The following is a 15564-nucleotide window of genomic DNA, read 5'->3' as shown; positions in this document are numbered from 1 at the left end:
AATGTTTAGAGCCAATTTGATTTTTTCCATTATTCATCAACTTTACGTTCTCAGAATCACTTAAATGTATATTATTAAACTTTCTCCAATAGTTCACTGATGCCTTTGTTGAATTGTTTTCATAAAATGTGGTTTTCTGCAGTAAAATGTCTTACAGGTCTAAGGGGTTGAATAATTTTAATCGCAACTGTATATTTGTGTATAAAGACTCAATTTATACTTATATTATATTTTAATATTATTTGGGAAATATTTAGTTTCTTTTATTTGTTATGTTACTATTTACATTAATCATTTGTTTGTTTGCTTAATGGAATTATGCATTTCTTATTATATATTTTTACAGCTTTTCACACAGTTTTTCACTGAACTTTCAACAGACCCTGACCTTTCAGCACTCCCTTGTGGACTTCCTTACCTTTTACCTTAACAATACTTTTATAATATATGTGACCCTGGACCACAAAACCAATCATAAGTAGCATGGGTATACTTTGTAGCAATAGTCAAAAATACATTGTATGGGTCAAAAATTGCCAAAAATCATTTGGATATTAAATAAAGATCATGTTCCATGAAGATATTATGTAAATTTTCTACCGTAAATATATCAAAACTCAATTTGGACAACTTTAAAGGAAATTTTCTCAGTATTTAGATTTTGTTTTTTTGGACCCTCAGATTCTTGATCAAAAAGTGTCCTATCCTAACAAACCATACATCAATGAAAAGCTTAAAAATTGGCCCCTAAAGACTGGTTTTGCGGTCCTGGGTTACATATAAAAACTTAATATTCATCAGATTTTCCACAAAAATATAAACATTTCAACATTGATTATAATAAAAAATGTTTCTTGAACATCAAATCAGCATATTAGAATTATTTCTGAAGGATCATGTGACATTGAAGAATTGTAATGGCTGCTGATAATTCAGCTTTGTCATCACAGAAATAAATGGCATTTTAAAAATATCATAAGAGAGAAGTTATATTTCATACTGTACTGTTTTAAGTCTATTTTGATCAAATAAATGCAGCCTTTGCGGTCATAAGAGACTTTTTTTAAAACAGTGTGTATCTTTGTGTATGAGAGATTTGACATCTATTGCTTATAGATATCATTGTAATCCTCCAAGTAAGCAAACTCATTTATTTATTCCTGTATTAAATATTACTTTATTCCTTTATTTAATATTTTGGATTGCACGCATCAAATTTGAAATATAAGCAACATAAACCACATAAATCCTGACTGAAAACTAACGCGGTACCTGCTAGTTGACCAACATTGGCGCAAGTCAATCCGCTGTGTGGCGCACGGGGGCGCGCTGCGCGCTGCAGATGTGTCGCAGATTTAAAAAGTCACTGTACTCATGTAGTACAAGGAAATGGAGCAGTGCAAAGCATTAAATACTGAATTGTAAACAAGGCAGCGGAAGAGAGGAAACGTGTGCAGCCATTCTAACAGTACACGGGATTTGAATGTCATAGTTACTTAAAGGACAACGGGAAAAGCACAAAGACTCATTGACAGCTACTTCATTATTTTAGTAAAACAACTTAACTGATGGAACTGTCAGCAATCGGCGAGCAAGTGTTTGCTGTGGAATCAATCACAAAGAAAAGAGTTCGGAAGGTAAGTGACATGCGCGTGTAGCTGTGTGTTTATTGACAGTTCAATCTGTGGCCGCTGCACACATACATGTTAGAGGGGCGAGGACACACACACGTCCCCCTTACAACAACGTGGAAGTGTGTTTGTAGTCTAATAACTTCGATGATGACGCATGTCGCACAGCACGCTTTTTGGAATTGGGTGGCGAGCACATTCGTAGTCATGGAGACTACGCAGTTTTATTTCCCGGTGGGATCTAATAACTAATGTAAAGTTTGGCCATTTAGATATAGCACCTGAGGTTTATTTTTTGTCTTACAACAGCATTTGAGGTTATTGCTGCGAGCAGGCGTAGCTCTCAGTTACTTTTGAGTAAAAATAAAACATGCGGTTGGCTCCAAATAACGCTCGTTAAATGACCGTTACTTTTGGTCTCATAATGAAATGTCAGTATTAAAAAGGAGGAGCTGATAGTTAAGGGGTAGTCCCTCCTTAATTCTTTATTACGAAACCGTATCATTACGTCATCGCACACGTACAAGACAAAAACAAAACATTCAAGAATGTGTATCGAAAAAATCGTACTGATGATGTTTTTAATGTAATGAAAATATAAATGTAGTACTGGTTTATATATGTATGAATATCCTGTTTTTTCCCTAATGTTTAAGGGTCATGTCGAGTATTTATTGAAGTGGAAGGGGTGGCCACCCAAGTAAGTAACGTTATTAATATTATTGTTGTCATAATTATTAAAGGAAAACTACAGAATAAGCTTAATGTCTAAATTTCTTAATATGTATCCTTTTATTTCCTGGTAGCTTATTACCCTAGCTGCTATGATGTTTTGTTTTGCACTGTTGAAGTCAGAAGTTTATACAAATAAAGTAAGAGGGATCATACAAATGCATGTTATTCTTTATTTAATACTGACCTGAATAAGATATTTCACAGACAAGAGGTTTACATAGTCATAGGTTTACATTGATTCTTTAAACTTGTTGAATTAAAATTTCAGGGTAAATTGAACTTATTTTGTCTTCTGGGAAACATTTCAACTATCTTCTGTAGTCTCCAAAGGCAGTACTACATGAAAAAAAATATGGTATTTAGGCAAAATAAGAAAAAATGTACATATCTTTATTCTGTTCAAAAGTTTTCACCCCGCAGCTCTTAATGCATGTGTTTCCTTCTGAGGCATCAGTGAGGATTTGAACCTTCTGTAATGGTTACATATGAGTCTCTCAGTTGTCCTCAGTGTGAAAAGATGGATCTCAAAATCATACAGTCATTGTTGGAAAGGGTTCAAATACACTAAAATGCTGGAAAAACCAAGAATTTGTAGGACCTGAAGGACTTTTCTGAAAAACAGCAGGCAGTTTACTGTTCAGGCCAAACAAGGGACTCATAAACAATTATCACTAAACAAAAAAAAAAAACACAGCTGTGGATCATTTAGGAACAACACAGTATTAAGAATCAAGCGCATGTAAACTTTTGAACAGGGTCATTTTTATAAATTCAACTATATATATTTTTTTTTCTTGTGGACTATATGTAAATATCTTTAATGTGAAATGTCTGATTCAGGTCAGTGCTAAATTAAAAGATAAGATGCATTTTGTATGATCCCTCTTATTTTGGTCAAATAATTAACATTTTGCAGATTCTGCAAGGTGTCTAAACTTTTGACTTAAGCTGTATATGTGGCGGTTGTTAATGTTTTAATGATTGTAAAGGTACAGCACATGGGAACCAGAGGAGCACATTCTAGACCCTCGACTGGTTTTAGCGTATGAGGAAAAGTAAGCAGTAAAAATGAAACTTCCTGATTCATTCTTTCACTTTCAGCCTCTAGTATATGATTTCATCAACACTGCATTTTCTCATTGCAGAGAACAGAAAGAAAAGTCAGTGAGGTGGCGTAAAAGAGGCCCGAAACCTAAAAGACTCTTCATGCAGGTAATTTTTTGTAATCTGTCAAAAATGCACTTTTTTTGTATTTTTATTATATTACAATTTGTCTAATTTATTTTTAGTTTTAGTACAATTGTAGTTTTTGTTTCTATTTTAACTAAAGTTACAAATGTCGCCTTGGCAAATAACTAAAATAATTTTTCCAGATGTTTTCATAGTTTAAGTTATTACTAATTATCCTGTGTCTATCCACTCTCTTAAAGAGGAGCATTTACGCAATGGATCTACGCAGCGCACACAAAGACACAGAGACGTCTTCAGCACATCTGCCGCTCTCGCTCGACCCAAGGTTCCAGCCCACAGGGGCTTGCATATATCGACGATTAACCCACCACAAGAAAAAAAAGAAAACATCCAGAGAGACTTCTGAGGAAGAATGGGATAGAAGAGAAGATGATGACGACGACGATGATGAGGGGGTAATGGAAGAGGAGGAGGAGGAGGAGGAAGAAGAAGAAGAAGAGGACACAAGACAAGGAGGAACTAAAACTGGCAACAACACTTTAAACAGTAAGTGTGTTAGTTGGTCAGAGGGCAGACATAGTTGTCACTTTGACCTAAATTGATATCAAGACTATAGTGTTCTTTATTAGCCTTAGTGAGGGGAAAAAATCAGAGCATGAAGTAAACAGCTGTTTGAACATCCATCCAAGAATTATGTTGTTGTTTGTGGTTTTGCCGTTGTTGCTGTAGGCAAAACCCTACTTTATTATTAAAATTATTAGCATTATGCATTTAAAATGTGTTAGTCTATGGTTCAAATCGCCAAAATAAAATCATGTTTTAAATTACGCAAGTGAATTATATGTAATAATGTTTTATACACTACCAGTCAAAAGTTTTTGAACAGTAAACATTTACCATAAGTGGCCTGCATTTTTAATGTTTTTAAAGAAGTATCATCTGCTCACCAAGCCTGCATTTATTGGATCCAAAGTACAGCAAAAACAGTACAATTTTGAAATATTTATTCTACTTTTCCTATTTAAAATAACTTTTAATGGTTTCTATTTGAATATATTTTATATTTTTTATATTGTTGAACATATTCCTGATTTTAAAGCTGATTTTTTTTAAAGTAGATGTTATTCAGATTTCTTTGATGAATAGAAAGTTCAGAAGAACAGCCTTCATCTGAATGTCTTTATCGTCACTTTTGATCAATTTAAAGCATCCTTGCTAAATAAAAGTATTCATTTCTATAATCCCCATTTTAGAATGATTTCTGAAGGATCATGTGACACTGGAGACAAAATTTAGCTTTGATCACAGGAATAAATTACATTTTAAAATATATTCAAATAGAAAGCAGCTGTTTAAATATTTCACAATATTACTGTTTTTGCTGTATTTTGCATCAAATGAATGCAGGCTTGGTGAGCAGAAGAGACTTCTTTAAAAAAACATTTAAAATCTCACTGTTTAAAAACTTGGTAGTGTATATACCAAGCTGCTCAAAAATTTGTGAACCCTTTAGAATTTTCTATATTTCTGCCTAAATATGTCCCAAAACGTCATCAGATGTTTACACAAGTCCTGAAAGTAGACAAAAAGAATCCAATCAAGCAAATAAGACAAAAATATATCTGTGAGTAGCAAAAGTATGTAAATCTTTGCTTTCAGTATCTGGTGTGACCTACTTTTGGAGCAATAACTGCAGATAACGTTGCTTGTAACTGCTGATCAGTCCTGCACAACCTCTTGTAAGAATTTTAGCCCATTTTTTAGTGCAGAGAAACTTCATTGCTGTGTTCTTAGTGGGTTTTCTCATATGAACTGCTTGCTTTAGGTTCTTCCACGACATTTCAATTAGAAATACTAGTTCTTTGGCAGAACAACTTGTGTGCTTGGATCCGTTGTCTTGCTGCATGACACACTTTCTCTTGAGATTCTCAGATTGATGTTCTGACGTTTTCCTGGTATAGAATAATTTGCTGGTATAATTCAGAATTCATTGTTCCATCAATGATGGCAAGCCATCCTGGCTCAGATGCAGCAAAACAGGCCCAGATCACCACCATGTTTTACAGATGGGATACGTTTCTTATGCTGGAATGGAGTGTTTTCCTTTCTCCAAACATAACACTTAAACCAAAAAGTTCTATTTTGGTCTCATCTGTCCACAAAACATTTTTTCCTATAGCCCTCTGGCTTGTCCACATGATCTTTAGCGAACTGCAGACGGCAGCAATGTTCTTTTTGGAGAGCAGTGGCTTTCTCCTTGCAACTCTGCCATGCAAACCATGGTTGTTCAGTGTTTTCCTCCTGATGATGGACGCATGATCATTAACATTAGCCATGGTAAGAAAGGCCTTCAGTTGTTTAGAAGTAATCGTGGGTTCCTTTGCGAACTTGCAGACTTTTAAACGTCTTGCTTTGTTGGTCGACCACTCCTGGGGGAGGGTAACAGTGCTCTTGAATTTCCTACGTTTGTACACAATCTGTCTGACTGTGGATTTGTGGAGTCCAAAGTCTTTTCCAGCCTGATGAGCAACAGCAACTCTTTTTCTGAGGTCCCCAGAGATTTCCTTTGTTTGTGCCATGATACACATCCACGAACACGATCAGACTTCGATAGACCACTGTTCTTTAAATAATACAGGTCACATACTGACACCTGATTCCACTCGTTGAAAACACCTCTGAACAGATGGACTCTAAATTCACCTTCAAATTAACTGCTAATCCTAGAGATTCACATACTTTGCCATTCACAGATATGTGCTGGATCATTTTCGTGAATAAATAAATCACAAAGGAAATATTTTGTCTTAGTTTGATTGGGTTCTCTTTGTCTACTTTTAGCACAGGTTTTGGATCATATTTATGCAGAAATACAGAAAATTCTTACAAATTATACAAGTAGTAAGTCTGGGACACAACTACAGTATTATTGAATTGTTCATGTTTAAAAAAAAATAACAACAAAACAATCCAGAAAAACGCAGTTCAAAAGTCATAAATAGATATATAAAAAGTTAAATAAATTGATAAATTATTTAAATAAATTGATTTGCATTTTAATGAGTGAAAGTGAAGTATTCCCAGGTGTTTTTTATACAGGTAACAAGCTGATATTAGGAGAACTCTCTTAAAGGGAGTGCTCCTAATATCAGCTTGTTACCTGTATAAAAGACACCTGTCCACAGAAGCAATCAATCAATCAGATTCCAAACTTTCCACCATGGCCAAGACCAAAGAGCTGTCCAAGGATGTCAGGGACAAGATTGTAGACCTACACAAGGCTGGAATGGGCTACAAGACCATCGCCAAGCAACTTGGTGAGAAGGTGACAACAGTTGGTGCGATTATTCGCAAATGGAAGAAACACAAAATAACTGTCAATCTCCCTTGGTTTGGGGCTCCATGCAAGATCTCACCTTGTGGAGTTTCAGTGATCATGAAAACGGTGAGGAATCAGCCCAGAGCTACATGGGTAGATCTTGTCAATGATCTTAAGGCAGCTGGGACCATAGTCACCAAGAAAACAATTGGTAACACTCTATGCCATGAAGGACTGAAATCCTGCAACGCCATCTAGGTCCCTCTGCTCAAGAAAGCACATGTACAGGCCCATCTGAAGTTTGCCAGTGAACATCTTAACGAATCAGAGGAGAACTAGGTGAAATTGTTGTGGTCAGATGAAACCAAAATCGAGCTCTTTGGCATCAACTCAACTCGCCATGTTTGGAGGAGGAGAAATGCTGCCTATGACCCCAAGAACACAATCCCCACCATTAAACATGGAGGTGGAAACATTATGCTTTGGGGGTGTTTTCCTGCTAAGGGGACCAGACAACTGCACTGCATCAAAGGGATGATAGACAGGGCCATGTATCATCAAATTAGGGTGAAAACCTCCTTCCCACAGCCAGAGCATTGAAAATGGGTCGTGGATGGGTATTCCAGCATGACAATGACCCAAAACACATGGCCAAGGCAACAAAGGAGTGGGTCAAGATAAAGGACATTAAGGTCTTGGAGTGGCCTAGCCAGTCTCCAGACTTTAATCTCATAGAAAATCTGTGGAGGGAGCTGAAGGTTTGAGTTGCCGAACATCAGCCTCGAAACCTTAATGACTTGGAGAGTATCTGCAATGGGAAGTGGGACAAAATCCCTCCTTAGATGTGTGCAAACCTGGTGGCCAGCTACAAGAAAGTCTGACCTCTGTGATTGCCAACAAGGGTTTTGCCACCAAGTACTAAGTCATGTTTTGCGAAAGGGGTCAAATACTTATTTCACTCATTAAAATGCAAATCAATTTAGAAATGCGTTTTTCTGGATTGTTTTTTGTTGTTGTTCTCACAGTTAAAATAAACCTACCATTAAAATTATAGACTGATCATTTCTTTGTCAGTGGGCAAAGGTACAAAATCGGCAGGGGATCAAATGTTTTTTTTTCCTCAGTGTAGGTGTACCGTAGTGATTCAGGATAAGCCAAAAATACAGTTTTCATACTTGTTCATAGTTATGATTCTTTATATTTATATCACATGATGAAGTAACTATGTACAAAATCTGCTCTGTGTCTCAGAGCGTGTCAGGAGAGGACGCTGGAGTCCATCCACCGAATCAGAAGCAATCACTATATCTCCTTTACCTGAAGACTGGAGTCCAGTTATGGGTCCAGAGGAGGTCATTGTGACAGACATCACCATCAACTCACTGACTGTGACTTTTAGAGAGGCCTTGGTAGCGAGGGGTTTCTTCAGGAGCTGGGAGATGGAGATCTGACATCACAGAAACTGAGGATGCTCAGAGCAAGGAGGAATGAATTGGTACATCCAATGGTACATTTTTTTGCAATGTTGATTATGTGCTTGCACAACTTCCGCCAGTGTTTCAGACTACATGTATTTGCACTATTAGCTCTAATTGAGTTAAAACCTTTCAAAATGTTGTTTTAGTGATTACAATCAAAGTGACAATAATAATGACAATACTGATAGTATGATGAGATTTTGAACTTGTATTGACCATGACACAAATCAAACCGGTTCTCTAACACTGGTTTTGACTGTGTTTGTAGTGAAGTTTAACTGAGATGAACTTCATGTGGTCTGGTCATGTATTTGCATGATGCTAGTTCAGAGTAAGTAGCACAATGAAGTATTCCTAGAAGCCAAGCTGTCACATATATGTCTTTACATGTACAATATAATATACAGTTGAGGTCAAAATTTACATCCCCCTTTCAGAATCTGCAAAAAGTGTATTATTTTACCAACATAAGAGGAATCATACAAATGCACGTTATTGTTTATTTAGTACTGACCTGAATAAGATATTTCACAAAAGATATTTCCATATAGTCCACAAGAGAAATTAATAGTTGAATATAAAAATGACCCTGTTCAAAAGTTTACATACACTTGATTCTTAACACTGTGTTCCTACCTGAAAGATCCACAGCTGTTTTTTTTTTGTTTGTTTGTTTAGTGATAGTTGTTCATGAGTCCCTTGTTTGTCCTGAACAGTTAAACCGCCTGTTGTTCTTCAGAAAAATCCTTCAGGTCCCACAAATTCTTTGGTTTTCCAGAATTGTTGTGTATTTGAACCCTTTCCAACCATGACTATGATTTTGAGATCCATCTTTTCACACTGAGGACAACTGAGGGACTCATATGCAACTTTTAAAGAAGGTTCAAATGCATTAAGAGCTGGGGGGTGAAAATATTTTGAATTTGAAGATCAGGGTAAATTTGACTTATTTTGTCTCTGAAGGGCAGTACTAAATGAAAAATACACATCTTCATTCTTTTCAAAAATGCTGGAAAACCAAAGAATTTGTGGGACCTGAAGAATTTTTCTGAAGAACAGCAGGCAGTTTAACTTTTGAGGACAAACAAGGGACTTATAAACAACTATCACTAAACAACAACAACAACAACAACAAAAAAAAAACAGCTGTGGATCACTCATGCAACAAAATATTAAGAATCAAGGGGGTGTAAACTATTGAACTGAGTCATTTTTATAAATTGAACTATTATTTTCTCTTTTGGACTATATGTAAACATATTTTATGTGAAACATCTTATTCAGGTCAGTACTAAATAAACAATAACATAACTAATCTTGACCTTCGATTGCACACCTCATGCAGTAAATTAGAATTAGTGGCCTCCTGATACTTAAAATATGTGAAAAACAACAGCATTTCAACACTTAGTGTGCCATCCTTGACACTTCATAACAAAATACTGTGGTGTGAAAAAAAAAAAAAATCTGCACAATTATGTTCTAACTTTGAGCGTAATTATGTCCATGACATAGAATTGCTTTTTATTTTTTATTTTTCCAACACTATCGCTTGCTAATATCTCATCTATTTGCTGTGTTTGTGCAATTTATTTTAGGTCCTGCCAAGTATGACTTTGCACCATCTTGCACAGTAGTCTACAATGTTAGATTTAACCTGACTGCTGTTGATATTTTGTGTTAATTTAGTCCAAGATGAAAACTGAGACCTGAAAACAAAACAAAAAAAAATCTATATTGAGGTGAATGTATATTAAGCCTCTAGGAATGTCCATCTCTGGGGGCTCAACTGTTTAATATTTGACTTCATGTGACCTGTATATATATTTGATAGAGTATGTCTGTGCCAAATGTCTGTGGTTGCTTTTGCTATTTGGAGTATTTGCACTTTAAAATGGAAAACTTGGTATTATGATGCCATAAATAAAACCTTGGTGTAACTGTATCATTATCGGTTACTTTTTATATTTAATCAGCACTGTGTGGATCAAACCACCTTCGGTTGACATTGTTCCAGCTCTGCATCTACAATGTAAAAAGTACACCACACCAGAAGCCAATTATTTTTGAATGGTACAAACATATTTTAATGTACAATTAAATAATTGGCAAAAAATCTGACCACCATAACTTTAAAAAAAAAAGAACAGACAACCAACCAACCAAACAAACAGTAAAACTACTGAAATCAGAGCAGGTTTTTGCTCCTCTCAGCAAGCACCAAAGAGTTAGCAAGAAAAGAAGTGGTCAAAACTAGGAACCATAAAACTGTATGGTTGGTTTTCCAGTCTGTTTTAAGAAAAGAGAAAGAAAAAGAAATTTACATTTCAAAGCAAATTACCATGGTTTGTACAGTGAATCATAATCTATATACTCTATATGCACTCATAAGACATTTCCTTAAAATGCCATGATATTCCCAAAGTGGGACGTATATGGTATGACAGCAGTGTCATGTTGCATCAATACATCTTTGAAAAAGTGTAATATCAACTCTTGAATAAGCTTCAAGTTTTTTTTATTCTCAAAAATAAAATTAAATATATCTATATATATATATAAAACAAATATTGTTCTCCTTGTCATTTATAAAATAAGTCTAAAGCCATATTGCCTCTGTTTTGTATTCCTCCAGCACCCCTTTAACTATGGAAAACAATTCATTTATAGGTTGTCATATCACCATCATCATCATCATAAAAAAAAAACCCACTTTTTATCCAAAACACAGCCTCTTCCACACTGTATTTGTGCACAGGATGGAGAAAATGACAGTCAGTGTTGGTTTATTACACACTAATGAAATCCTTGTAATGACGTACACATACAAAGGCGCATTGGTGCTTGTCTGACCCAATTTATATATATATATAATATCTCAGGTTAATCTAAGCTGCCCATAGTTCTTCAACTCAATGGATCTTAAATCAAGAGGAAACATCTGTCCATTTATCTCCATTCACATATATATATATTTTTTTACAAAGACAATTCATTTTCAGTAATTTATTTTCAGTTTTGTTTATACATTAAAGAGATCACTTAAATCCCAAAGTTCAGAACACTAGAGATGCGTGTGAAGAGTCAGAACAATTCCTTGCTGAGAAGATGTTGGAGGAAGAATGGAAGAGGGTAGTTCCAGGTGATTATTTGCAAAATCCATAATCGCGCATCAACATTTCGTCTCAGTAGAGTTCCCTGCACTGTCCTAAACGCACCTGTAGTGTCATCAGGTTGCATTACTGAGAAGAAGGGCAAAGTGAAAACACATTCATGGGACGGGGCGTACGAGGGTGGGAAAACTGCGACATGCATAGGATAAATATTTCCCATGCAACAAGCCATCAGAAAACACATACTCATTTCCCAAACACTATCAAAACTTAACTTAAGCCCCATCCACCCCTCAGAAAAAAATAAAGAAAGGAAAAGAATAAGAATATAAATTCATCCTTTTATAGTCAGGTTCTATCAATAACAAAAATATACTCTTCAAAAACTGTAGAAGGTTCAAATAGCATTTGTCGTACACTGTCCAAAACAAAAGAACAAGAAAATATCTATTAGCCAACCAAAAGAGCCGAGTAATAAATAACAGTTATTACCAATGCCATCATTACATTATTACATTGGTGAGAATAAATTTAATACTCTCCAAAACGGATGACATTCTTGACTGCTTCGAGGAAAAAGAAAACAAAAAAGTCCATTTCGTTAACGCATTTTGCTTTTTAATTCATGCCACTTTTAAAATCTTAAAAAATATCTATAAAAAAGGCAGACTTCTTAACCCCCAAAAATATTTCTGGTCATATACCAAGAGGAAATATTTCCCATCCCTTAACCCGAAACCCTTTGAACACAATTGGCAAAAAATATATTTATATATATATTTATATATTAACAGCAATAACTTACCATTCATTTAACTTAATTTGTCGACTTGCACATGTAGTATCTCCCATAGGAAGTTCAGTTCTTTTCAATTACATAAGAAAAATATTAAATAATAATAATAATAGTAATAATAATACTATCGACAACAGCCTTTGTAAATCCTAGATTTGCTACCAAACCCTGGCAATCAGGACGATCAGTTCTTCGAGCACTGCAACGTTACATCAAATCTAACGAGTGATTCATATCTTGGTTATTTGTCAGCATGTCATTTGTCCCTTGCCCATGCAAGGCTCCCATCCCACCTAGCTGCGAAAGCATAGCATTCTGGTCTCCTCCAAATGGGCCCTGGTCCATCGCATTAGCCTGTTGGGACGCCTGCGGTTGTTGCTGTGGAGGTGGGGGTGCAACCATGCCACCGTGATGCTGAGAAAGATGACCTGGGTGAGGGGAGCCCGTCTGGGTCTGGGGCGAGATGCGATGGGGCGAAGGCTGGGGCTGCAAGCGAGGAGATGGACTAGAGTTTGGCGGCTGGGACTGGGGGCGAGGTGACGGCTGAGGTGAGCGGACTTGGTTGCTTAAAGAATTAGGCAACTGCTGGCCCTGCAAATGTGGAGACTGGGACATCTGTTGCTGGGGCTGCTGAGGGCTCATGGGATTGTGTTGAGCAGGAGATCCTCCTCCTAAGTGTGACTGTTGTTGCTGGAAGAGCCGTTGCTGGAGAGCTTGCTGAAGCATGGCTTGAGATTGGGAACCAATCGGAGCCGACTGCATCTGTTGCTGCTGGAGGGGACCGCCACCTCCTGGACCTCCATCAGGACCTTGGAGTCCAGCCATAGGCTGCTGCTGCTGCTGTTGTTGTTGTTGTTGTTGCTGCTGCTGCTGCTGGTGCATCTGGAGTTGCTGCTGCTGCTGCAACCTCTGTTGCAGAGCTGCTGCAACCTGTTGATGCGACATGGACCCAGAATAGTTTTGCTGGGTCCCCGGCTGGGGACCCCCTTGTTGCTGCTGGACACCACCCGGCTGAGGTTGGCCTGGCTGCTGGTTAGGCATTCCAGACTGGCCAAGATAACCCTGCTGCTGGGGTGTTTGAGGATGTTGGAACTGAGTATGATTTTCCATATGTTGCTGCTGCTGCTGTTGCTGTTGCTGTTGTTGTTGTTGTTGTTGCTGCTGCAAATGCCGCCTCATCATTTCTCTGAACTGGGGGGAGATGTTAGACATGTTGGCACCCTGATTGGGCATAACACCTTGATGTTGTTGCTGCTGCTGCTGCTGCTGTTGCTGCTGCTGCTGTTGTTGTTGTTGCTGCTGCAATGCTGCCATTTGCTGTTGCTGCTGCAAATTCCCACCCATCATAGACCTCTGTTGAAGTTGCTGCTGCTGCTGTTGTTGTTGTTGCTGAAGTTGATTCATTGGCATGCTAGCTCCTTGTGGGATATGCATACCTCCTTGAGCCGTCCCAGGATTTACATTCATTTGCTGGCCATCAATGATTCCTGGACCTCCACCAGGTCCTCCTGGTACACCTGCACCTCCTGGTCCAGGCCCGCCTCGGCCGAGGTACCTAGGAGCCCGTTGCCTGATAAAGGTTGCCATGAGCTGAGGGTTTGAACGTAGTATATTCAGGACTTGCTGTTGTTGATGAGGAGAGCTAGGTAGCCTTAAGGTTCTTAGGAGGTCCTGTATGGCAGCCTGAGGGTGATTTCCAGGGCCAACACCTGGAGGTGCAGCCCCTCCTTGGCCCATCATACCCATTACACCTTGCTGCTGCTGTTGCTGACTAACTGTCTGCTGCTGCTGTTGTTGAGGTGCAACCATTCCTTGCAGACCGATTTGGTTCATAACTCCAGGTCTCTGCTGAGGAGGCATGCCAGAACCATTCCACTGTTGCTGTGGCGGCACCTGAAGTTGGGGTGCTCCTTGCTGGCCCTGCTGTAACTGGATTTGAGGGAGCTGAGCCTGAGGTCCCGTCTGCTGCTGCTGCATGCCTGCTGGAATCATTCCTGGCTGCTGATCCATGTGAGTTCGGGCCACTGCTGCTTGTGTCTGGGGTGGCATTCCCTGAGGGCCAACCATTGCAGCTCCAGGAAGGTTCATCCCCATCTGGTTTTGAGTTTGGGGACCTTGATGAAGGCCATGTGGAGGCATCATTCCAGGAGCCTGGTTTCTTTGCAGGATCTTTTGCTGAGCCATTTGCCTTTGGGTCTCTGCGACTCGTTGAATCTTCATGGCAATTTCTACAGCAGCAGGTGGAGGACCAGGTGGCTGATGTTGCGGCATCACAGGCTGCCCTAGGTTTTGCTGTTGAGGGAAGCCGCCTGGCACCATGCCTGGCTTGCCCATTGATTGAGAAAGTGGAGAGGAGCCTGGAGGTCTCTGCACGTATGGAGGAAGGTTGTTGGCGTGCTGAAGATGCTGAACTGATGTCGGCTGTTGCTGCTGCGTGATCATGGGCTGTTGCGGGGAGTTCATCATTCCACCGCTTCCAGTCATTTGCTGGAATTGATGGGGCATCCCTGCCAACTGCTGTTGCTGTTGTGTCGGAGTCACTGGAGGCTGACATTGCTGAGTAGGCGTCTGTGGGGTAGGGGGTTGAGTGCTTGGAGTTGGTGTGCTCGGACCAGTAGTACTATTGTTCCCAGGAGATGGCAGCCCACCATTGCCTCCTGGAAGCTGCTGGCCTGTCCTTTGCATGCTGGCCATTCTTCTACGCACCATCTGGGCCTGCTGTAGCCTGTGCTGGAGCTGTTGTTGCCGCAGTTTCTGCTTGATGTTGAGGCAGAATGGCACAGGGCACTTGTTTTCTTGGCAGTGTTTCGCATGGTAACAGCAGAGTGCGATGAGCTGCTTGCAGATAGGACAACCACCATTGGTTTTACGCTTACAGCCTTTGGTATGTTGAATAACACGTTTCATTTTCTGGCAAGATGGAAGCGAGCAGTTGGCATTGCGGCACTGGCAGGCATGCACCAGAGACTGGATGCACCGCTGAATACTGAGACGCCGTGAGTCTCCAGGATTCTGCGTTGAGGAAGCAGCCTGGTTGTTGCTTTCATCATCCAACCCCAAGCCCAGTTTTTCCATCTTGTGCTCGTGACCTTTTGTATTGTAGCAAGTGATGCAGAGATCATAGTCCTGTGAAGGAAGAGGTTAGAAGAATCATTAAATTGTGCAGTGGATGAAAGGACATCAATTACCAGCATTAAGTACAACTATTTCTATAACTAGGGTGAACAGACATCCTGTTTTTGCCTGGCACACATTTTGATAGAAAAATTGAGGACACAGCAAACAGAGTGTCAATTTGGGT

The 15564-nt window shown here is 38.9% G+C and overlaps 2 protein-coding genes across 2 annotated transcripts in view; one reads left to right on the top strand and one right to left on the bottom strand.

The window, feature by feature from the left end:
- Positions 1–1362: 1362 nt before the first annotated feature.
- Positions 1363–10299, top strand: cbx7b (chromobox homolog 7b). Its single transcript, XM_073828558.1, has 6 exons — positions 1363–1637; positions 2288–2331; positions 3356–3421; positions 3512–3578; positions 3797–4103; positions 8128–10299. The coding sequence occupies exons 1-6, from the start codon at positions 1569–1571 to the stop codon at positions 8325–8327; spliced, it is 753 nt and encodes a 250-aa protein (XP_073684659.1). The 5' UTR covers positions 1363–1568; the 3' UTR covers positions 8328–10299.
- Positions 10300–10414: 115 nt separating this feature from the next.
- ep300a (E1A binding protein p300 a) overlaps positions 10415–15564 on the bottom strand; it is a 29402-nt gene continuing 24252 nt past the window's right edge. The window contains exon 31 of the mRNA XM_073827712.1: positions 10415–15389. Coding sequence (XP_073683813.1) covers positions 12471–15389 — 2919 coding nt within the window. The 3' untranslated portion in view covers positions 10415–12470. The remainder of the gene's footprint in view (positions 15390–15564) is intronic.

Source organism: Garra rufa, chromosome 22, assembly GCF_049309525.1.
Source record: "Garra rufa chromosome 22, GarRuf1.0, whole genome shotgun sequence".
NCBI lineage: Eukaryota > Metazoa > Chordata > Actinopteri > Cypriniformes > Cyprinidae > Garra > Garra rufa.
The sequence above is the reverse complement of the archived record's forward strand: the minus strand, read 5'-3'. Positions and strand labels throughout refer to the sequence as shown.

What these genes read in the sequence shown, in the direction of transcription:
- cbx7b (XM_073828558.1), top strand. Translation starts at nt 1,569, where the DNA reads ATGGAACTGTCAGCAATCGGCGAGCAAGTGTTTGCTGTGGAATCAATC. An exon ending in TGGAAGGGGTGGCCACCCAA is followed by an intron (nt 2,332 to 3,355) that starts GTAAGTAACGTT and finishes ATGATTGTAAAG; the next exon opens with GTACAGCACATGGGAACCAG. An exon ending in GTTTTAGCGTATGAGGAAAA is followed by an intron (nt 3,422 to 3,511) that starts GTAAGCAGTAAA and finishes TTCTCATTGCAG; the next exon opens with AGAACAGAAAGAAAAGTCAG.